This window comes from Cherax quadricarinatus, chromosome 75 (genome assembly GCF_038502225.1).
Source record: "Cherax quadricarinatus isolate ZL_2023a chromosome 75, ASM3850222v1, whole genome shotgun sequence".
Lineage (NCBI taxonomy): Eukaryota > Metazoa > Arthropoda > Malacostraca > Decapoda > Parastacidae > Cherax > Cherax quadricarinatus.
In genome coordinates this window covers 7,770,213-7,792,937 of record NC_091366.1, presented here as the reverse complement: position 1 = coordinate 7,792,937, position 22,725 = coordinate 7,770,213, and the positions used below count along the sequence as shown (strand labels likewise).

General features: G+C 38.7%; 1 protein-coding gene across 8 annotated transcripts in view; it reads left to right on the top strand.

Annotated features, from left to right (window-relative positions):
- Bruce (BIR repeat containing ubiquitin-conjugating enzyme) overlaps positions 1-22,725 on the top strand; it is a 231,818-nt gene that overhangs the window by 115,480 nt on the left and 93,613 nt on the right. For 7 of the 8 annotated variants that reach the window (XM_070101002.1, XM_070101006.1, XM_070101008.1 and 4 more), the window contains 13 exons: positions 1,170-1,381; positions 2,053-2,348; positions 3,041-3,216; positions 6,359-6,616; positions 7,623-7,791; positions 8,158-8,559; positions 9,335-9,470; positions 11,848-12,091; positions 13,304-13,417; positions 19,456-19,601; positions 20,348-20,471; positions 20,793-20,897; positions 21,701-21,968. In XM_070101002.1, the coding sequence (XP_069957103.1) occupies positions 1,170-1,381; positions 2,053-2,348; positions 3,041-3,216; positions 6,359-6,616; positions 7,623-7,791; positions 8,158-8,559; positions 9,335-9,470; positions 11,848-12,091; positions 13,304-13,417; positions 19,456-19,601; positions 20,348-20,471; positions 20,793-20,897; positions 21,701-21,968 (2,650 nt within the window). The remainder of the gene's footprint in view (positions 1-1,169; positions 1,382-2,052; positions 2,349-3,040; positions 3,217-6,358; positions 6,617-7,622; positions 7,792-8,157; positions 8,560-9,334; positions 9,471-11,847; positions 12,092-13,303; positions 13,418-19,455; positions 19,602-20,347; positions 20,472-20,792; positions 20,898-21,700; positions 21,969-22,725) is intronic. The other variant, XM_070101005.1, reaches the window with a different exon arrangement.

The window sequence follows — 22,725 nt, the reverse complement described above, 5'->3', positions numbered from 1 at the left end:
GCTACTAGGTCTGATGCCGTGCTCTTTCCTTAAGTGGAAGTGACCAGACTTGGTAGGTCATTGGGCTAATCTGGGGGGGGGACATGGACCTGCTCTGCATGGGTCAGTAGGCCTGTTGCAGTGTTCCTTCTTTCTTATGTTCTTAAGCTGTGCCGGAATGAGACCTACATTTAATTGATTTAAATATAAACATAAGTTATAGGTAGTAGGTTAGTAAATAGCAACCACCCAGGGAGGTACTACCGTCCTGCCAAGTGAGTGTAAAATGAGTGCCTGTAATTGTTTTACATGATGGTAGGATTGGTGGTGTCCTTTTTTCTGTCTCATAACCATGCAAGATTTCAGGTACGTCTTGCTACTTCTACTTACACTTAGGTCACACTACACATACATGTACAGGTATATATATACACACCCCTCTGGGTTCTCTTCTATTTTCTTTCTAGTTCTTGTTCTTGTTTATTTCCTCTTATCTCCATGGGAAAGTGGAACAGAATTCTTCCTCTGTAAGCCATGCGTGTTGTAAGAGGCGACTAAAATGCCGGGAGCAAGGGGCTAGTAACCCCTTCTCCTGTATATATTACTAAAGCTTGAAGAGAAACCTTTCTTTTTTCTTTTTGGGCCACCCTGATTCAGTGGGATACGCCTGGTTTGTTGAAAGAAGAAGATATTTAAAAAAAAAAAAAATTGGTTTGGTGCATATGCTTTACTACTTGCAAGACCTTAGTAGGGGTGCCTTAATGGTGGTGAAGGTTTCTTGTTCAGAGGAATTGGATCTACCGTCTTCATTGAATTAAACCTGATTTCTTCCCATTCCCAGGCTCTGTATAACCCCTACGAGTATAGTGTTTTCCCTGTGAATTTAATAATACACTACTTGCAAAAAAAAAATGTGCACAAAAAAACTATATGATAAAAATTAACTACTTCCCAAAGATACTGGTACTGATCCCATCAAAATAGGAGAAACCCTTTGATATGAATACCTTTACTCAGTTGTAGGCTGATATTGATGCAATCAAAATTGGTCAATTCTGAGACTTTGACACACCCCTTCAAAAAACTCGCTTCAATGACTGTTCTTTGTTATATATAAATTAAATGTTAATATATTCTTTTGTGTCCTTTTACTTTACATAATAATAATGAGGAAGTTGTTATATTTACAGGTGCCACATAACCTGATGGAGTGGTGTGGGCCTGAGCAAGCCAAGGTGCTGGTGGAACAGGTGTGTGTGCGGGGACCCAAAGGGGCACAGGTGGGCGTGGCCTCCCTCCTGGCTAGGCTGTGTGCTGGACAACCCTGGTGGGGAGACTTCTTGGCCAACACCATGACAACACTCTTCTCCTCCACCAATACTCTCCACTTTCCTGCCACCAGGTAATCATGCTTGCTGCTGTCAACATTCCACATTTTCAGTATGTGTAATGTGATTTAAAACATTCTTCATATATCTACAGAAGTAGTTGTAAGAATGCTTTTAATATGGTACCACATAGGTAATGAATCAGCAAATTGGAGAAGCACTAAGATAAAAGGAAAGAGATTGACATGAATAGAGGTAAACAAAATGTCACTGTGAGGTATGAAATAGCAGGATATGAAGAGAGTAACAAGGGTCAGTGTTGGTTCCCATATTCTCTCTGGTGTACAGTAAGATCATAGTAAAATGGTGATATTACAATATGCAAAGTAATCACTGTGAAAAAAAAATAGTGAATTTCCAAGTGCTTTCTTGATTTCTCATGATACAGAAATTATGAAAGTACTTGGAAATTTACTATTTTTTACAGTGGTTATTTTTTATCCTTCTGGTGTATGTAAATGATATGGTTACAGTGGTTTGTTTCCTTGTTTGCAGATGTCACTATTTTGAGTCTGCATTATCTTGATTTTCAATATTCAGCTGCATTACTGATGCTAATAGTATTGATATGTTATACATATATGCACTTAGAAGGCTGTCTCTTTGTCATGTAAATTAAATGACTTTTAGGTCAGTGCAGTACAAACTTGTAAAAATTATATATCTTTTTATTATTCTTTGCCAGAGTATTTGCCCTACTTACCTTTCTTGGGCAAAAGAGTGTTGGTAGTGGGCGTGGAAGTCAAGTCATCGATGCTATACTACGCGTTTTGTCTGCTCAACTTCATGGCAGTGGCAGCCTTACAGCTCGCAGCCCCACACCTGCAGCTGCGGGTATAGAGTCAATGTGGCTACCCTGGCACAACATTAGCACTCAAGTTGACACTCACCTTGTCTCCTGGCTCTTGCTCTACCTCTCCCTCTGTCTGGATGCCCTCACTCCAACGCGCAAAAATGACGCAGAGAAGAATAAAGAAAATGGTATGATTTGAATTGCTTCTAAATGTTGGGAGTTTATCAGTATTGGAGTAGTGTAAGGTTTGTATGATAAATGGTTTAGAAAAACCAAGAAGTTGACGAATGAGACGCTTGTTCAACATAAAACAAAAAATTTATCTACATTTTATACAGGTGCTTCTCGACTTACGATGGTTCAACTTTGGGTATTTCAACATTATAATGTTGTGAAAGCAATTACTTTGGAGATGAAACTAAAGATAATTACCCAGCATAAAGGTGGCAATTCCATAACTTTTTTTTTAACACATGTGCTGTCTCCCATTGAGGCAGGGTGACCCAAAAAAAGAAAGAAACACTTATATTATCACTCACACATAATCACTGTCTTTGCAGAGGTAATCAGACATGACAGTTCAGATGCTACTCCAAATAGCAAATATCCCAAACCCCTCCTTTAGAGTGCAGGCATTGAACTTCCCACCTCCAGGACTCAAGTCCAGCTACCCAGACAATAATTATTTATTCGTTTATTTATTCAGGGGCAGTAGTTATCTATTTATCATATCATTTTTATATTCGACTTATGAATTTTTCAACTTTGGGTTTGTCAGAACATAACGCTATCATAAGATGAGGAGCACCTGTAGTATGGTCACCTAATATGAAAAACAAGATAATTGTAACATAAAAACTAATAAGTTTATCATGGTCAGGTGGGCGGTGGACATGGCTGACAGCAGAGACGTGTCTTCAAAGACGGGGCTCTGAAGCAAGCCGAAGTGCACCACGAGCTTCTCGAGAAAGATTAAGAAAGCGCCTGGTACACCAGAAGCAGCAGTTAGTTAATCTAGAAACTGCAACCAAATCCTTGGGAGAGGTCGGTTCTGGGGTAAATATTTCTCCTTACTGTACTTATGTGGAGTGAGGTGCTGTATTTGCTTCAATGTTTTGTGCTATTTCATAATTGATGCAGAAATAGGAACTTTAAATATTTTTTTGCATATTTATTGCAGCACTATTTTTGAGATAAAAAGAATTTCTTCTATTTGTGAAAGTAAGATAGCTTTTTTTTTTTTTTTTTTTTTTGGAAATTGATTTAAATATCAAGACATCTTCATCTGCCTGTTTGCAATACCTTTTGCAACACAAAAGGTAGTTATGTTTACATGCATGAGAGTATGCTTCTTTAGGGTGTGTCCCTTTCATATTTTAGACTTTTGCTCAAATTCAGAGCAAATTAAAAAGGGTGAAGGTGACTCACTGAACAGTGGGAAAATGTTTGTGTTATATGATGCTGCAGAATTTAGACTGAAAGTTAGGTTGAATTTATAAATAATGTAGCAAGTTGTGTGTAGCGAGATGTTGGCGAGAGCAGAAAGAAAATCTAAAGTAAAAAAAATACTTCATTTGCTCTTCATATACATGTATTGAAGTATGAAAGGTTTATGGATGTTGAGAAAGAATTGGAATGGAAGACTTTGTTATGGGTTAATGGAAATGGTGTTCTTCATGAAATTCTGCAATTTAAATCTTACCCTTATATTTAAAATAACTGAACAGCAGAATTGTACTTGGGCCTGCTTAGAGTTGAACAAAGTGTCATTTGTATTGAACATTGTCAGTACCATAGTTTGAATTTTGTTTTTGCACTGATGATCAAGAAGGCTGCTTCTTGTATAAAAATATAACCTCACTGAAAGCTTTGCCTATATATAATGTTTACTATTTACTACCTTGACTGCATTGTCAGAATGGGGACGTGGGGCTGAAGGTAGTGGTTGTGCTTAATGTTGTCAGTCTCTTGACTTAATCTTTGTGTATGTTTGTCTGGCACACTGGCTGCTTCCAGGTGGATGGGACACACAAGAATTTACAAATGACTGAGTTTAGAATTTAGACAACTTGCATCAAGTACTGTACTCAGAGTAGTAGTTCAAAGCCATAAAAAAGCATCTCTATAATGAACAAATTATGGTGGGTGTTGGATGTAGAAATTCTTATAATTGCAGTACAGTGGACCCCCGCATAGCGACCTTAATCCGTGCAAGAGGGCTGGCTGTTATGCGAAATGTTCGCTATGTGAATGAATTTTCCCCATAAGAAATAATGGAAATAAAATTAATCCGTGCAAGACACCCAAAAGTATGAAAACAAAAATTTTACCACATGAAATAGACATTTTCCTACACACAAAGAGAAGGATACATGCACAATAGTAGAGTAGTACATGCACAATATATATTGTGCATGTACTACTCTACTAAATGAAGAATAAATGACACTTACCCCTATTGAAGATGCAGCAATGACTGATGAGACACTGTGTCCTGGGAGTGCCTTTTCCTCCTGAGTACTGTAGGTCCTGTTTGGTATTTTCTTCCAGAACAGGCCTTATCACACTGTGTATGTCACTACGATTCTTAAATCTCTCAAACCAACCTTTGCTGGCTCTAAATTCACCAATATGAGCACTAGTTCCAGGCATTTTCCCTGTTCACCTGGGTGTTAGTCGACTGATGTGGGTTGCATCCTGGGAGACAAGATTAAGGACCCCAATGGAAATAAGTTAGACAGTCTTCGATGACACTGACTTTTTTGGGTTATCCTGGGTGGCAAATCCTCTGGGGTTAATTGTTTCTTGGTATTCTCAATAAGCCACACCAACAACGGTGGTACAGCAGCAGCAGCAGCAGCAGCAGACGATGCTACAGCAGCAGCAGCAGCAGCAGACGATGCTACAGCAGCAGCAGCAGCAGCAGACGATGCTACAGCAGCAGCAGCAGACGATGCTACAGCAGCAACTGACGATGTTACAGCACCAGCAGACGATGCTACAGCAGCAGCAGCAGCAGCAGACGATGCTACAGCAGCAGCAGCAGACGATGCTACAGCAGCAGCAGACGGTACTACAGCAGCAGCAGCAGCTGACGGTGGTACAGCAGCAGCAGCAGCTGTACCACCAATAGTAGCGATGGTTGATTGGGGTTTATTATACAACCTGGCCAGCTCGGAGACAAGCACTCCACTTTCATACTTATCAATGATCTTTTTCTTCATCTCCAAAGTAATTCTCACCCTTATTGCTGTAGGGTTGGCACTAGAAGCTATCTTGGGGCCCATGGTCACTTATTTTCCAGAAAAAAATCACCAAAAACACTGTAATAATACGAAATGTTCCGATTGTATGCTTGGATGTTACCGCGGAGGCTGGCTGGTAAACAATGCCACCGGCGGCACATGTGACGTGTCTCGGACGAAGGCCGCTGAGCGGGTTTTTGTCCGCTATGCGGGGCAAAATTTTAGCGATCAAAGCGTCCGCTATGCGGATTGTCCGTTATGCAAGGCGTCCGTTATGCGGGGGTCCACTGTATTTCAAATGTAGATTATACATGCCTGTCTCTCGTGTAATGTACATAATCGATTTGAAGCCCTATAGCCCTCTTAGAATACTCAAAAATCATAGAATTTTTTTAATTTAAATCATCTTCTTTCTTTCAACACACCGGCCGTATCCCACCGAGGCTTGGTGGCCCAAAAGGAAAAACGAAAGTTTCTCCTTTTACATTTAGTAATATATACAGGAGAAGGGGTTACTAGCCCCTTGCTCCCGGCATTTTAATCGCCTCTTACGACACGCATGGCTTACGGAGGAAGAATTCTGTTCTACTTCCCCATTTAAATGTAGGGCATAAATTTGTTTTATACTCTTCCATAACAATTCCTTATTGCTGTTGCTTAATATTTGTGACAGTACCTTAGTGTATTTATTTCAAAAACAGATTTGGAAACTAATCACATTTTTTACATCCCAAAATTTATTTTTAGGGGAGGCTTTTGATCTCCACTGAGAGTTTTTACAAAGAATTTTCTTATATGGGAGAGGAGTAAAAGTAATTCAATATTTATGAGATAAATTCTGGTATGTGAGACGTATCTCAATCCAACTTCCTAATGTGATGATTGCAATACAGTTTCTGGTTGTTATTAAGAGTAATGTAATGTTAGTATCATAGCCTTTTCCTTTTATATAGCAAGTTCTTGCTGGTCTGAGTGGAGAGATTTACCAGAAGCTTGACACTATTCGGAGATCAATTGTCAGACGGTACTCCCGTACCACGTCTGCCTCATCTGGTGGATCGGCAGCACGTAAAGATGACGGTGATTCCGCTGGTGATGGTTTTGTACCCCTTGACCGTTCCACAGCACTCTCAGTGGCACATGGACTCATCAAACTTTTAATGAACACCAGCTCTCCCTGCTGTGTCGACTCCTTCCTTCTGACATGCAAGGTAAGGGATCCATGGTACAGTAATTGAGCTTGTTCATCCTGACCATTCTCTATTGAAAGAAAATGGTCTAACAATGGCAAGTAAGTGTGTAGAGATGGCTCACAAAATCATGATAACAGGATTGCAAACAGAACAGAACAGGTGGTGTTTGAACTCATGATCAACAAGCTCTAAAACTTGCAGGCTGGTACGTTAACCACGTGACCAGATGGCTCTAATAGGATTCATCCACTTAGGTATATTTCTGTACATCATAGGGAGGCCCATACTAACTTCTCTATGGTGTATATAAATATGCCTAGTTGGATGAATCTTATTACATCCAGCTGGCCCAATGGTTAATGCACTGGCCTGTGGGTTTTAGGCCTCGCCCCGAGTTCAAACCCCACCCGTTCTGTGATTAGAGTAGGGATGTGAAGTGTCATTTGTGATCATTCTTAACTAAATTTGCTTACCATTATAATTCATTGTTTTAAGTATAAAATTGCATTTACTAGTTTCTTGTTCCTTTAATTTTTCATGCTTTTTTCTCTATCGTTTTTTAAATTCTGTTGCTTTTTTCATTGTAATTATCAGATTTTACACTCTTCCTCTTTACCTTCCATCCTCCTTCCTCCTAAGCTTCCAGCCCTTGCTCTCCATCCCATCCATCTTCCATCCTTTCCTCCCCTCTTTGCACCTATCATTCCTCTCTATCTACCATGTGCACCCACCCATTCACCCTCCCTCTGTCCTTTCCTCCCATTATCCTTTCCTTTCTTTTTTTCCCTCTCTCAGTTTTCTTATGCTTTCTTTTCTCCATCTTACCACTCCTTTTTTTTTATGTTACCCCTCCATCACTTCATCCCTCTTCCTCTTTCCATTTCCTTCCTTCCTCCCCCCTCGTCCTTTTTTCTACTTCCGGCCACGCAGTAACCTTGTTGGATGTAGTAACCTAGTTACTACATAATGAGTTACTAAGTAGAGCTTAAAACAGATCACGTTTTCTTCCCCAATTTTACAACAGGTTATTGGAAGTCTGGTGAGTGTGATGAGACCAAGTCCATCTGTAGCAGAGATAGTAACCCGATGCCAGCTGGGAGCACTGCTGCGCCATGCTCTTACTCTAGATACCACCTGGGGAGCTCCCTGGGCACTTCATGCTCTAACCTGCTTATTGCAAGATATTCTTGAAGGTAATGACCTAGGTATTGTTATTTGACATTTTGATTTTACTTAGTTTTATTATGATTATTGAGAAATGTTTTCAAAAATCTTGTGCATTATGTAGTTATTACAGAGATTTTTATTATTTTTTTAATTTTATAGTACGTTATAATATTTTTTTTTTCAACATGCCGGCTGTATCTCACTAAGGCAGGGTCGCCTAAACACACAAACGTTTTTCTTTTCTTTAGTAATTTATGCAGGAGAAGGGGTTACTAGCCCCTTGCTTCTGGCATTTTGGTTGCCTCAAAACATTATTATTTTGTCAAAAAATATCAGGAAAAATTTCTTAAGCACACTAATTTAAACATGTTTTAATTTTTTTTTTTGTGAAGGTGAGCGTCTTTTTGGCAACGTAGTAATAAATACAGATCAACACAAGGAAGAAGTGGACACCTTTGATATTGTGGTAGATACTGCTAGGAGCAGTACTGCTGCTGCTACTGCTGCAGGAGGACCATCTGGCACCTCTGGCTCCTTGGCCTCTCCAGGTCCCTCTGGTGTTGTATTGTCAAGCTTGTCCTCTGCAGCACCATCGGCCAACGGAGCAGTTCCAGCAGCTAGTAGCACGGTTGGGGATGGGGGTGGAAGTTCATCCCAGGATGTTTCTGCACCTCTTGGGGCATGTGTTGCCACCCAGAATTGTCAATCTGATCAGTCAGCGACCCAGCTTAGTCCCCCAGTAATGAGCATAGCTACAGCTCACTACAGTGCCATGGAGGAGGAAGACCTTCCAGGTAATTTGTTAACTTGTCATGTCTAATAGATCACCCTAAACTATATTTTTCCTTCACATTTATGTCCTACTGAGACAGTGAACCAAAGGAAATGGATTTTTTTTGTACCTCGGTGGCAGTGTCCTGCCAAGGCAGGGTGACCCAAAGAAGAAAACACATTGACCATAATTCATTCAGTTTTTGTCTTTCCAGAAATGTGCTAGCATCATAATTCGGATTATCCTCCAGCTTCAGGATCCCTGCCCTTTAAAATGCAAGCACTTCCCTTATCACCTCCTGGACTCTAGTATAATTAACAGTTTCCCTGAGTCCCTTCATGAAAGTTACCCTACTCACACTCCAACAGCACGTCCATTAAAACCACTTGCCTACCTTCCGCCTAAGATTTGTATCTCTGTCAATCAATCCCTCTCCATCCTCTACATGCCGAAGCTATCTCGACAATCTCTCCTCAGCCCTTTGAATTATACCCATGGTAACCCAACATTGTCTTTAATTATTACATCCTTAATTCTCTGCATGATATTAATACCACACTTCACTCACAAACAAAATATCTCCACTGCCTCTAGCCTTCTTTTTGCTGCAGTCTTCAAAACCCATACCTCACACTCATATAAAAGTGTTGGTGCCACTTTACTCTGGTACATTACCTTTATTTGCCTCCATAGATAAACATCTTTCCACAGATGCCTCAAAACTTAGAACCAAAAATAAACCTTAATAATTATCAATATTCTTTTATGTTTTAATATACTGTATTTTCTTCTTCCAGGAAAGTATTCTTTCCTAGACCTTGAAGACAGTTCAGAGAGTGAGGACATGATCGGAGAATACCTTGCCGATATGCAGCCTTGTTTTGGTGGATCATCTAACAATCCTTACACATCTATTGAACTTGCTATGTCTAAGTAAGTATAGGAAAGATCCTGCTTTTCTAAATAATTGCTAATTGAAATATATTAATATTTTTTATAACACACTGGGTATCTTCCACCAAGGTAGGGTGACCTGAAAAAAAAAGGAACAATTTCACCATCATTCATACTATCACTCTCTTGCCAGAAGTACACGGATATAACAGTTTAGATGGTCCTCTAAACAGCAAATATCCCCACTCCTGTACCTCCTACCTCCAGGGCTCAAGTCCGACTAACATGTTTCCTTGAATCCCTTCAAAAATGTTACCCAGCTCACACTCTAACAGCTCGTCAGGTCCTACCTAACATGCTCACATATGCCTGCTGGGTGTCCAAGCCCCTGGCACATAATAATAATGAAAACTCCTTGAGTGTAGGATGCTGCATGTGACTCGGCACAGCACACAAATTCTTGTAAACCAAGGAACAGTAGGGATAACAGTGAACAAGCTGCCTAAGATATATGCCTCCTCCTCTGTCTCTGACTGTTCTTACAGTTGCGTAGCCCGACGATCCTTACATAACTCGGCGCACTACAGAACTTCTAGTTGCCAGCTATTCACTTATCACATTTGGAAACTAATGGGTGAAAAATATAGCTATTATTTAGTGGCAGATTAACCATGAAGTAAGAAAGCATAGTTGATGTTCTCACCAACCATAACTCAGTGAAAGTTGTGATTGGGAGCTATCTGAAGGAGTTTTAGATGACAGTGTTTGCAAACAGTCTTCTGCAAGGCCTAACCTCTGGAAAGAACATTCCCAATATCACAAATTTTCAATACAGCATCTCCTTACTTAGCGACGTACGCGTTTACCGACGACTCTGACTGACGATGGGCTCTCTGACCAGTATGCATTCCTAAATAATGTTTATTAGAACTGATTCCTCTATTCTGTTTATTACAATATACAGTTAACTACTGTGTAAACATTTAACCCTTTGAGGGTCCATGCCTTTAGATCCACGGCTTTACGTTGACGGTCCAAACCGTAGATCTACGTCATGAGCTCAACTCACTCTGATAAGCTGTGAGTGGTAAATTTTGGCCTAGATGTGAGAGAATATATCTATGTGGTATGTGTGCACCACATAAAACAAATCCTGCAGCACACAGTGCATAATGAGAGAAAAAAACTGAGGCCGTAATTTTAGATTAAAACAGCGAATTTGCAGTGTTTTTTCGTATGTTTTTTACAGTTGTATTTGCGATTTCTTGGTCTCATTTGATAGAATGGAAGATATATTACAGAAGTAGAGATGATTTTGATTGGTTTTAGTACTGGAAATGGCTTGAAACTGAGCTCAAAGTAGCGGAAATGTTAAATTTTTGCCGATGTTCAAGAGTAAACACATGACCTTTCACGTCTAATACATGCCTGCTGGTGGGTCTAATATATGTTCACAGATGTGGTGATATTATTTATACAATTATTACAATATTGCATAACTGTAAATCTTCTATTTTTTTGGTTTGAATAAAAATTCATTGTGAATAAAAAATCAAAATGGAATTCATTAGTAAAGCCTGAAAATGTAACTAATGAACAGAGGAAATGTTAGTTTAGTGCCAGGAATGCCTGTATTGTTTATTCTGGACCCTATTTTGAAATTGGAATATTTTGAACTTTACATTAAATTGGCCAAATTACCAATTTCTGATCACTTTATTTTGTAGTTGAAACAGTTGACTTGGCAAATTCTTTTGCTCAATCGATAGAATAAAAGTAATACTAGTTAAATAGCTAAGAATTTGGTTGACTGGAATAATGTAATTGGCCTAAAATGGGAGTCAAAGTTGGCAAAATCGCCGATTCGTAAATATTGCTGACACATCAAAATTCGTGAGAGCATAATTTTGTCAATTTTCCATCAAATTTCGTACTTTTTGTTTTATTACCTTCAGAAAAAGATTCTCTACCTTTTCATAAGAAAAAACTACAAAATTATTTTTTGAAAATTCTTGGACACTGATGCACACTGAAATTTGGACTCTGGACCCTGAAAGGGTTAAAAATATATCAGAAATATTATAAATGGTACAAAGGTGACATTAAAACAATATCAAAGATGATTGACAAAAACCTACAACCATTATAGTATGCTCCTCGCTTAGCGACAAATTCGTTTACCGATGTGGTCTTAGGAACGGAACTCCGTTATTAAGTGAGGAGAGGCTGTATAGTGTACATTTAGTTGAAATATGAGTGAGGTGAAAATGTTGAATGATGAAAGTATTTTCTTTTTGGGGATCTTTCTTTTTGGGTCACCCTGCCTCGGTGGGAGACGGACAACATGTTGAAAAAAAAATAGCTTGAAATATTAATGAATTTTAGTGTTTTCATCACTGACTTTATTTTTCCACAGTCTTCCTCCACCATATCCGCCGCCACCTCTGCCCAATCAGTCATCCTCTCGTACCAACAAAGATTCACGTATTGGGGACCTGGTGAGTGGACCGCTGAGCAGTGCACACCCAGGAATGGATCATTCCACAGCAGTTGATGCCAGATTGGAGGCTGGGGTATCACTTTTGTCCGAGCTGAGATTACACATGATGGGAGCTGTACACACCTCCAGACTTAGTCTAGCAGTCACAGCCCCATTGAAGGTATAGTTATTATACAGTTTTTAACAAGAATTTTAGTAAAATAATTTATATAGGAGGCTAGGCCTTTCAGAATCCCTTCTCAAAGATAGATAATAGTTTGTAGAGAAGGAAACCATTACGTAAAGCTAAGTTTTTAATTACTTCGTGTCTGCATAGAACTCCATGTTTTTACCTGTCTCATTGATCTGAAACTTCAAAGTTTGTGTGTGTTAGTAGAATGAAGGTTATTGATATAGGGCTGTATAACATCCACTTGCCAATTTAAAAAATTAAGATACCCAACTCTACTTCTTGAAGTGTACATATATTTTGGTCACCATCTTGACCTGACGGGTTATCTATCTTGACCAAGCAGGTTATTCCCAGTCCCTGACCCCTATACCATTATCCCTCCCAAGGGAATTCATGTTAGTCTTAGAATCATATTTTATAGAATTAGATATAACCATAATTCTACTTGACTTTGAGCGAACTATTGAAAACATGTTCATGCACCATGTCCCTGACCCAAACTCATGGAACTCCATATTAATATAAAAAATAACTGTAGTAAAACTAACAATTGCATTTTAAATCTATGAAAATGGTAAATACACACACTATACCATAAGTACCATTTATATAGCAATTGTAAAATAAACTATGGACTAACAGAATCACATATGTATTATTGAAGGCTTGGAAAGAGCATTTGAAAAAGACAAATGCAGTCACTTCTGGATATGTTCATTGGAAGTATTTTGGTCCTGAGACCTTGATCAATTCAAATATACAAGGTGTGAGAAAGCATAAGGTTGAATAATGTGGTCTAGTGGCTTTTCACCTGACTGCCATGTTTTGTCAGGTGGAGTGATGTTTGAGTGATTATATTATCTGTGCTAGTGTGATGGTGATTCTGTAACATCCTGCTTTTTGTGTGATGATTTTGTTACAGTAATAAGAGGAGTGTCTCAGCTTTAGCTTCTGTGAAGCTTTAGTTCCATGATTATTTGTGATTTGGTCCAGTTCTTTAAGGTCTTCCTATGTCCCTGTGGAATATGCACACACTACTAAGATCAGTAATACTTAAACCACTTCTGATTTTTTTTTTTTTACTCTTGTTAATTGATGAAGAAAAAATATTAGTTTTTATTATTCAGTCATACTCTGTTAAGGTATTTTTAATATAACCTTATTAAGTTATTGGGTATGAATAATATATTTTACTAACAGGTCACCAATGGTATGTGGGCAGATACAGAGGTGTGTGGTCCTGGTGACCTTACTGCTAGTGTTCAACTACTTACTGACGTTTTCCAAAAAATTTTGCTTCACCTTTCTATGGAGGTAAGACAAGGAGGGTGCATGTATAGTACAGGTGTATGTTAGTGTTTTCAAATTACACATTTGAGGTTAGAGGTGCAGAGGCTCATGGTGTCCTATCTTTGCTTATTTTTTTTTTTTTTTAAGCATTTACCACGTCCCAAAAGTGACTGGCAAAATCATAATAACACGATTGTCAACTCTTGAATGGGCAGGGATTCAAACCCAATGCAAGTCGATCCTGAAGCTAGCAGGACAGTCCTAAAACTAGCAGACTAATGCACTGACTACTGTACCATGCTGGCACGGTAAGATTCATGCAACTAATTGTAGTGCTACACTCGAGGAAGGTTATCATGGGACCCACTGTGACCACATTGAAAATTTATTCAGATAAATCTTACACCAACATGCCTGTGGCAAGCTCTAGCTCAAGTTCCAGTTATTGAGATTCAATGCCCCGCCACTTGTAAGTGTTGTGTGCCCCGCCACTTGTAAGTGTTACACTTCCAGTTTTGTTTCTTGTTTTATTTTTATTCATATTTTTCATATTTCTATGAACAAATTCACTCTTAGTGTAATTTTAATTTCTTTTTAACGTAAACTGTTTTCTTTTTCTCTGAGTAAATTGTTTTGTTTAATTTACAATTAAGAGTTAGTGTTCAATCAGTCTTTCTCCATATTTTTTTTATTCAACCTACATTTTCCCAGTGTAACTTTTATTACTGCATTGATTATGTCTGTGCCTTATTTTGTTGCACTTGTTCTGCAGTGAATTAGTTTCTTTTATTGATATTTTTATGCATTATTATTCTCAGTTCATTATTGTTGAGTCTCCTCTTTTTCATTTTATTATTTTTCCTGATGTTGTCTTTGCATTATATTTTAATTTTGTTTCTGCACTCTTAGAAAATATTTAAATTTCCCAGTTATCTCTCTCTGCATACAATTTAGTGATTTTATTTTATACTTTTTACATTGATTTACAGTTTTATTAGTTAATTTCTTTATTAGCAAGAGTACAGACAGCTCATTTTGCATTTAATTCAGCCTCCAGTAATATGTTTTACTTGTAAATTTCAATGTATTTTTTTTTATCTTGGCCAGCAGTCCCTTACATTGAGTTGTCCTTCCTCTTGCAGTGTATCTTAGACATTTTTTTTATTACTTCTGCAGAATTAGTTACATCTCTTTTATTTCAATTTTAGCATTTTGTGTCATTTTTATTATTCATTATTTTTGCCTTATTTGTTTTTGTGCAACTTCTTTGCCATTATGTCTCACATAAGTCAAGTGATACTTTAGTGAATGGCGACACTCAGACCTCTCAGGCTACTGCTGCTCCTGTCGTCAGTCCTCATAGTTCCTTATCGACTGACATTGTCCCAGTCACTTTCGAATGCTCACGTAGTGTCCCATGCCGGTCCAAGTAAACATGAATCAGTCCACAGTCCTAATATTCCCTTACTGACTCAAAGACAATACCTAGCTCTTAGACAACGTGTTTGTTCTCACAGCTAGTATCTGAGACTTGTTAAAGTGCTGCGGAATGTGAAGTTCAGATTAAGTTCCTCTGTGAATTACTTATTAACGTAGCTGAGCGGTCAGGCACTAGTAATACTGTCACTCCTGTCTGGAATCCAGCCACAATATCGTGCACGCAGGATAGTGTACAGTTACCTTGGGTTTCAGAGTAACCTCAGACAACCCTGGGTGCTGAGACTACTATCCCTGCGATGGCGACTTGTTCAAGTAGTCGTTCCTTCCAGGGGGCGCTTTGTGAAGAACGTTACTTGTAATGAGTTGTGCCATCTCTTGCTGATGTCACAAGCCATTGCAGAAAGACGTTTCTGTGGCTAGTGTACTCACTTGAGTGTTGTTGTTGTTCCTTGTGTTCTAGATGGTGAAACTATCCTCGTTGACAGTAATCCATGTAATGTAAAACGTTGTTTCTCGAGTAACCTTCACATGTTGTTAACGTTTGTAAGTGTAGTCTCCTTATAGTTGATACTTCGTGTCATTGTGTGCGACTCAGAATGAATACCAGTATTGTCGACCGTGTTCATTTCTTTTCCCCTGTGCTTACAGTGAGAGAGAGATCCGTTTTCTCCCTTGCTCATATTGCGTGTTATAGCGCTATTTTTTTCAACTGGGGAGAGTCATCCACTCCACCGAGTTTGTTCATTTCCTCCAATAAGAACGAACAGATCCCATGTGGTTTGGTGTGATTCGATTCCTGCTCCAGGAAGATCTTATTCTGACTATGAAGCCACCAGCACCCATCAGTGACTTTGTCATGAACCAAGAATTACTTTATCGAACAGCCGAGTTGGGTACTCCTAGCAGAAGGGTATACCAGTTAGTAATTCCACAGTCACTAGTGAATGTAGCCTTATAGCTAGTTCACGATGTACCAGGTGTTGTGCACCTTGGTATGGATTGTTCAGTAAAACAAGCCAGATTGAAATACTTTTGGCCTCGTATGGCAACTGACATTTCTGAGTATGTTAAGAAATGTAGTGTCTGCATGCAACATAAAGGTAATGCTAATGGCCCTAATCCAATCCAAGTGTATCCAACTACTAGCGAACCGTGGGAAAGAGTTGCACTAGATCTGTTAACTAATTTCCAATGTTCCCTCCAGGGCAACAAACATCTGTGTGTTATGGTAGACCATTTCACCAGATATTGCGAGTTAGTTCCTATTGCAGATAAGACTGCCGAGACAGTAGCTAAAGCGTTTAAAGAACGCATTATCTGCAGGCATACCACCCCTAAGTCCCTAGTAACAGATAATGGAGGTGAATTCTGTAATGAGATTCTTGAAAATTTGTGTACCTTGTACAAGATCTCTAAATCCACCATTGTTCCTCATCATCCTGCCAGCAATGGGTTAGCGGAACGAACCAATAAGAAAGTACTTGATGTCTTGAGAGCCACTATCAATCCCAACAGTGAAACTTGGGATGAAGTTATACCTGATGTGCAGTGTGCTATAAATTCTGCTTACAATGTTTCCATAGGTGACACTCCACATTATGCATTGTACGGTGTAGATAAACGCTTGCCTTATGAGTTGTTATATTCTAATCCAAAACCAAATTACAACCCTGATGATTTCATAGCAACTCTTACCAGCTTAGCTCAAAGTGTCTTTAGAAGAATCCGTGAAACACTTCATAAATCAACAGCAGAATTTACAAGAGTTGCAAACACTCGAGCAAAGCCGTCCAAAATCAAAGTAGGTTCAAGAGTTATGCTGACAAACTTTAACAAAACGTCTGCAATGCCTAAGCTTGATCAAAAGTTTGTTGGTCCTTAGCGAGTAGTTGAACATATCAATGGCAATAAGTATAAGGTTAGAGAAATTAGTACTGGTCAGTATAAAGAATCGCATTTAGATCATATGAAGTTAGTATGTGATGATAAAGATGTTCCTACCCAGACTAATGTGACAGACTCTGACAATCCTCCTGATCCTGTACTCTACCTCTAATACTCAGTCAGACGTTCAACCTGAATGTCGTTATTCCCTACGTACATGACAGGTATTGAGAAATCCTCGAGTATTATTTGTAACTACCAATTCAGATTTGCCTCAAATACAGCATGAGTTAGCCAGTGCAACAGAGTTTGATCCTCCCTGAGATGACACCCATTCTGCATATGTCATTCTCACCCTAGCAGAGTTGGGGTTAAATGTAAATAACCTGTATAGATGAATAATTACAGTATCAACTTATCAGTATTCAAGAATTTTTTTTTGTGTTCACGTTCTCTCCGAATTCTGAGATTTAACAGTCTAGATTTGAGTGCACCGGATCTGCCTTTCTGCTAAACACTTCTTTCTTTGTATATATTTCTTCCTCAGAATGCGTAGATCATGTGAATACAGATCGATCGATCAAATTTTTTTTTATCACTTCTATTGTGTAATCCCAATGTTGAGTCTCATTCGATGAGTTGTGCTATATCATACCTTGTAATGCATTACAGTAAGTTTCATTATAGTCAATTATGTAAGTTTCCATTCCAATATTCTCCTTATGTTATAATGTTCAATTGTTGTGTACTTTGACATTGTATAGAATCAGCCCAAGCCGTACGCCTGCCGTCTCTAGTTTGTATTAGCTGTATGCCGGGACGACATACATTAGCGTCGCCGAGCTCTCAGTAGTACCAGTTGCCAGTAACTAGTTACCAGTAGATGACTCGCTACCAACCGTCTGTGTGAATCACTTACTGTTATTCACGTTGCTGCTGACCATAGCATGTTTTTAAACACCGCTCACCCTCTAGGCACTGGTGGGTCAGTCTGAGGTAGGGAGCAGAGAGGGGCAGGGCGGCTGAGGGTGCTTCCCATGCTTTCCGTTATAATTATACGTACTATCCAGCCTACGTGAGTGTTTTTACCCCATCCACGTTATCGAACCCACATGACAAACATGCCTGTGGCAAGCTCTAGCTCAAGTCCCAGTTATTGAGATTCATTTGTAAAAATCTGTTGTGATCAGTGATGCCATGCTGCCTTTCCTAGAACAGGCATAGAAATATATCTAGGAGGATGAATCTTTTTAGGCCAGTATGGTGCAGTGGATAGTGCACTGGCTTGGGTTCAATTCCCATCGATTCTGTGAGTTGTCTCCCACCAAAAATGACCCCCAAAAAGGTGGAACAGTCACATTACCATCACTGATATAGTAACTACCTTCTCTTAGATCCCACTCCAGCTGTTAATAACTTCATGTATTCGTTCTGATGAACCACTCAGGAATCACTAGCTTCACAGTTACCCTCATAACATCCAGGGTTGGACCTGCCTACCACTTTCAGTCCATTCATGTCTCCCTTCCTTTTCCATTCCTAGAATAATTCCTATTTAATACATTTTCAGACTATCCCAGCAGCCCAGAACCCATTCTCACACCAGATGCATTTCAGTTGTTTTATTTGTACTTCCTATGGCTGACTTGAGACTGTAAAGTCAGGTATCAGGCCTATATCAGACTGTAAAGTTTGTTTCTCTAAAATGGAAACAATTACGAGAATTCCACATTAAATGAAGAATAAGAGACTAAACCAGTGACTAAAGTGTAGAGAGAGCAAGCAGATTTTATTAGTGGTTAAGGTTACAAGTTACTTAGCATGGCTTCAGGTAAATAAAACTCAGGTGCCAAGTTTATATGGATACTTTAGATATCCTTGTTAGTGTTACATCTCAATAGATAATCTAGCTCATGTTTCAGGGTATGTATTAGACAATTTTTTTCTGCTTCAGACTTCCTGTCTGGCTCATATCTGAAATTGAAGATTCAGTTTGTTTCTTGCAATTTGTAGAATAGTTACTTCAGAATTTTTTCTGAATTGGGGAGAGTCTGATTTGTATTCAGAATTTTCTAAATTTCGGACACACTCACTTACGCATTCTAAATAGAAGAGAACTTGCTGTAATGCAGTTGAAACTTTGTTTAACTCTAAGGAATAAACATATTAATATTGATAAATGAGACACTTGTGCAACATCTGGGTATCATATTTCTGGAAATATTTCACCAGTCAGTGGCTTCAGTCCAGTGCAGAGAAAGGTGGCTGGCAAAAGGTTTCTAGAATAAAGATACCCCGATGTTGAACAAGCGTCTCATTTATCATCTTGTCGGCTTTCTAAACCATTCATTCACATTGTATTAATATTACAACATGTGCGTGAGTGTGTTAGGCGTGAATGGAGATGAATGGTTTTTGGGACCTGATGAGCTGTTTGAGTGTGAGCAGGGTAATATTTTGTGAAGGGATTCAGGGAAACTGGTTAGCCAAAGTTGAGTCCTGGAAATGGGAAATGCAATGCCTGCATTTTAAAGGGAGGGTTTGGGATTTTGGCAGTTTGGAGGGACATCTAAACTGTCGTATCTGAGCCCCTCTGCAAAGACAATGATTATGTATAAGTGATGGTGAAAGTGTTGAATGGTGATGAAAGTTTTTTTTCTTTCTTTTTGGGTCACCCTGCCTAGGTGGGAAATGGCCAACAGGTTAAAAAAAAAAAAAATGCATTTTCAATGTTTCAGTTTGATGGTAGCCATGTTGAATCAGTTCTGGGACTATGGTTGAGTATTAACCTTGAGTTGGCTGGTGGCAAGTATACCCCTTCCATTGCACCCACTGTACCTCTCACTCCCAGGGCCATCTCTGCACTCTTGGCAGCAGTTGTCAGGTAAGCATCTAAGAAGTATAGATGGATTTTACTTTTTCAGTTGAGCCTGTATTGATAGAACTGCATGAATGTCTCGTCATTGTTGACATTGAGTAATGTCAGTTCTCATAAGTATTGAATTTATTTAATATGCGAACGTAAGTTGAATGAATTTTCAGAAACTTGTAATTGTCTTTTTTACACTACAAGTGTTGCAAATTTATTTTCTTGAGGAATAATTTTTTTTATTTTTATTAAATCTATTTTTATGCATCAAATCGCCCAAATTTTTGGAATTTTTTCCTTGAGATCCACGAATCTAAAATTGGTGAATAATATATAATTGCCCAAATAATACATTCATGTTTTGGGTTTTAGATCATTTTGGTTGTCAGGAGACCATCTCACTTTTAGTATTGTCTAATTTGGTTAATGTTGACAAATTATTAGAAAGAAAACAAATTTGAGTGGGAAATCCACCAATCAGCTGTTAAATGAAATTCTTTGGATAGTTTTCAGTTTAAGGGCCATGTGCCAAGCCAAGAGAAAATGGGAAGTATGAATAAACCTGAAAATGACCAAATTTATTAACAGATCATTCATTAGTAAATACGTTAACAATAGAATTGTGGAAAATAGAAACCACATGAATCTGGCGAGCTAACTATGTTAAGGTAAAGAAAAATAACAAAAGAAATTAAAATTTAGATTGAACAGACCAGTACCGAGCATTTTTTTAAAAACTATGAATGTTTCTAATGCTACAGAAGTGGGAGTGTGAGCATGCGGTGCTGGTGCCTTGTACTACAGACACTCACTCTGTGCTGCAACCATACCCCACAAGACCCGCTACCTCCCACCACTGCTGACCAGTATGATCATATTGATTTGGTGAGTATGTGTTGAAGTGAACAAGGTAACATTTATGAAGGGATTCAGGGAAACTGGTTAGCCAGACTTGAGTCCTGGAGGTGGGAAGAACAGTGCCTGCACTAGGAAGGAGTGGCTTAGTAAGTTTTCTAGTTATTTTTAAAAATCTGTAAGTATTTATCTTTCTACTATGCACCATTTCTTATTTAAATTTCAACTTGGTCCTCTGTCTGTTTCTTTGCCCCATCTTTCGATGTTCACGTTAGATATTCAGTGTATATTCTTAATTTTCTGCCTTAGAATGGTGTTGAAAAACTAGCCCTGATAATTTTGTTTTTGCAGAGTGGAATGGCAATCAACATCATTACAGATGTCAACTTTGTTCCAACATTACAGAAGTTGTTAACTGGTTCTTGTGCTACAGGATCTGATATAAGAAGTGATGTTGTAAGTATGACATTAATATTTTGTGTATTTCACGTGATAATATAGTAAAAGTAGCTTTTAATATTTTCCGCATGGGGAAGTGGAACAGAATTCTTCCTCCATAAGCTATGCGTGTCGTAAGAGGCGACTAAAATGGGGAGCAAGGGGCTAGTAACCCCTTCTCCTGTATACATTACTAAAGTTATGAAGAGAAACTTGTTTTTCTTTTTGGGCCGCCCTGCCTCGGTGGGATACGGCTGGTTTGTTGAAAGAAGAAGCTCTTAATATCTATACACAAACAACCTACACATGGAGAAAGGTGTCCTGTAGCTCAGTTGGTAGTGCACTCAGCTAACACACACCACCCTTGATACGAGTGGAAACATTGAGCTTTTTTCCTTACACCTGCTGTTCCTGTTTACCTACCAGCAAATAAGGACCTAGGTGCTAGCTAACTGGTGTGGGTTGCATTCTGGGGGATGGTAGTATACCTCAGATAGTGCTGGGGCTTTGAAATGAGGTGAGGGAAGATAAGCTCTCTTAGCCTGTAAAATTGATTTGTGTGAAAAAAAAAAATTTTTTTTGATCCAACTTGGACTAGTTAATGGTCTAGGTTGGCTCGAAGCGTCCTCGTAAGTTTCATTCTCTTGTCTGTAGGTTATTTGTGTGTTGTTTGTCATGGTATTGTGCCTTTTTATCCTTTTTATTTATTCTCATGAGAATCTTCAGCATATAGCTTTGAAATGTTGGAATGAATTGTATTGATTTCTTTTAGTGAATATACTTTGCTCTTGTTTTGTTTAACAACCATAATGTTATTTTAGGTTGGCAGTACAGTAACTGGACTCTTAGAAGATTTATTAGTCCGCCTTCGCGTGCGGTGTGACGTCATCAGCGTGACCAGTGTGTCTGGCACCACTCTGAAATATGCGCTTCTTAGTTTAGTATCACGTCTGCTGGAGCCTCAGGGAGCTATATCTTTATCTATGGGACCCTTAGATGCTCAGTGCTGTCTGCTAGGAACACTCTTGTCCATGCATTATGATGGAATGGATCGTATGCATGTTCAGTTAGCCATCATTAATTCGACAGGTAAGTGTAATTTTGTTATGTATTGACATATATTGTGTCCTTCAGCTTGTATAAAGAATTTTCGTCACACACTTTACAAAATTATTAACTTTTAACACGGGCTGTCTCTCACTGAGGTAAGTTGACCCAGGAAGTGTCAATTACTTGTCTGTCTGGACTCATAAAATTCTGTTCATCAGTTAAAAAAAAAAATTGTCTCATTCCTTAAATATCCTATGGAAATAGTGTTTAGGCTATGATGTCATCCCAGTAACTAAAAACAACAGATATAGCCCTACTCCACTATAGTTGTGGAATTGAGATTTTGTACATTACTCCGACTATAACTAGGCTCTTTGTATGGCCTCATTGCCTTACATCCAGGGGACATAATCTTTCATGATAGGTTCATTATTTGTTTAATGTATAAAATATATTTAATCAAAGCTCTGTATTAACTAAGTACAGCGGACCCCCGGTTTACGATCAGCTCCCAATGCGACCAATTATGTAAGTGTATTTATGTAAGTGCGTTTGTATGTGTATGTTTGGGGGTCTGAAATGGACTAATCTAATTCACAATATTCCTTATGGGAACAAATTCGGTCAGTACTGGCACCTGAACATACTTCTGGAATGAAATAATATCGTAAACCGGGGGTCCACTGTATTTGTTGATGTACCAATAGCAGGCACTTGTACTCACCTATATGTGGTTACAGGGGTTGAGTCTTCACTTCTGTTGGCTTGAAAGATTTGACAAATTTTTCACTTGCCA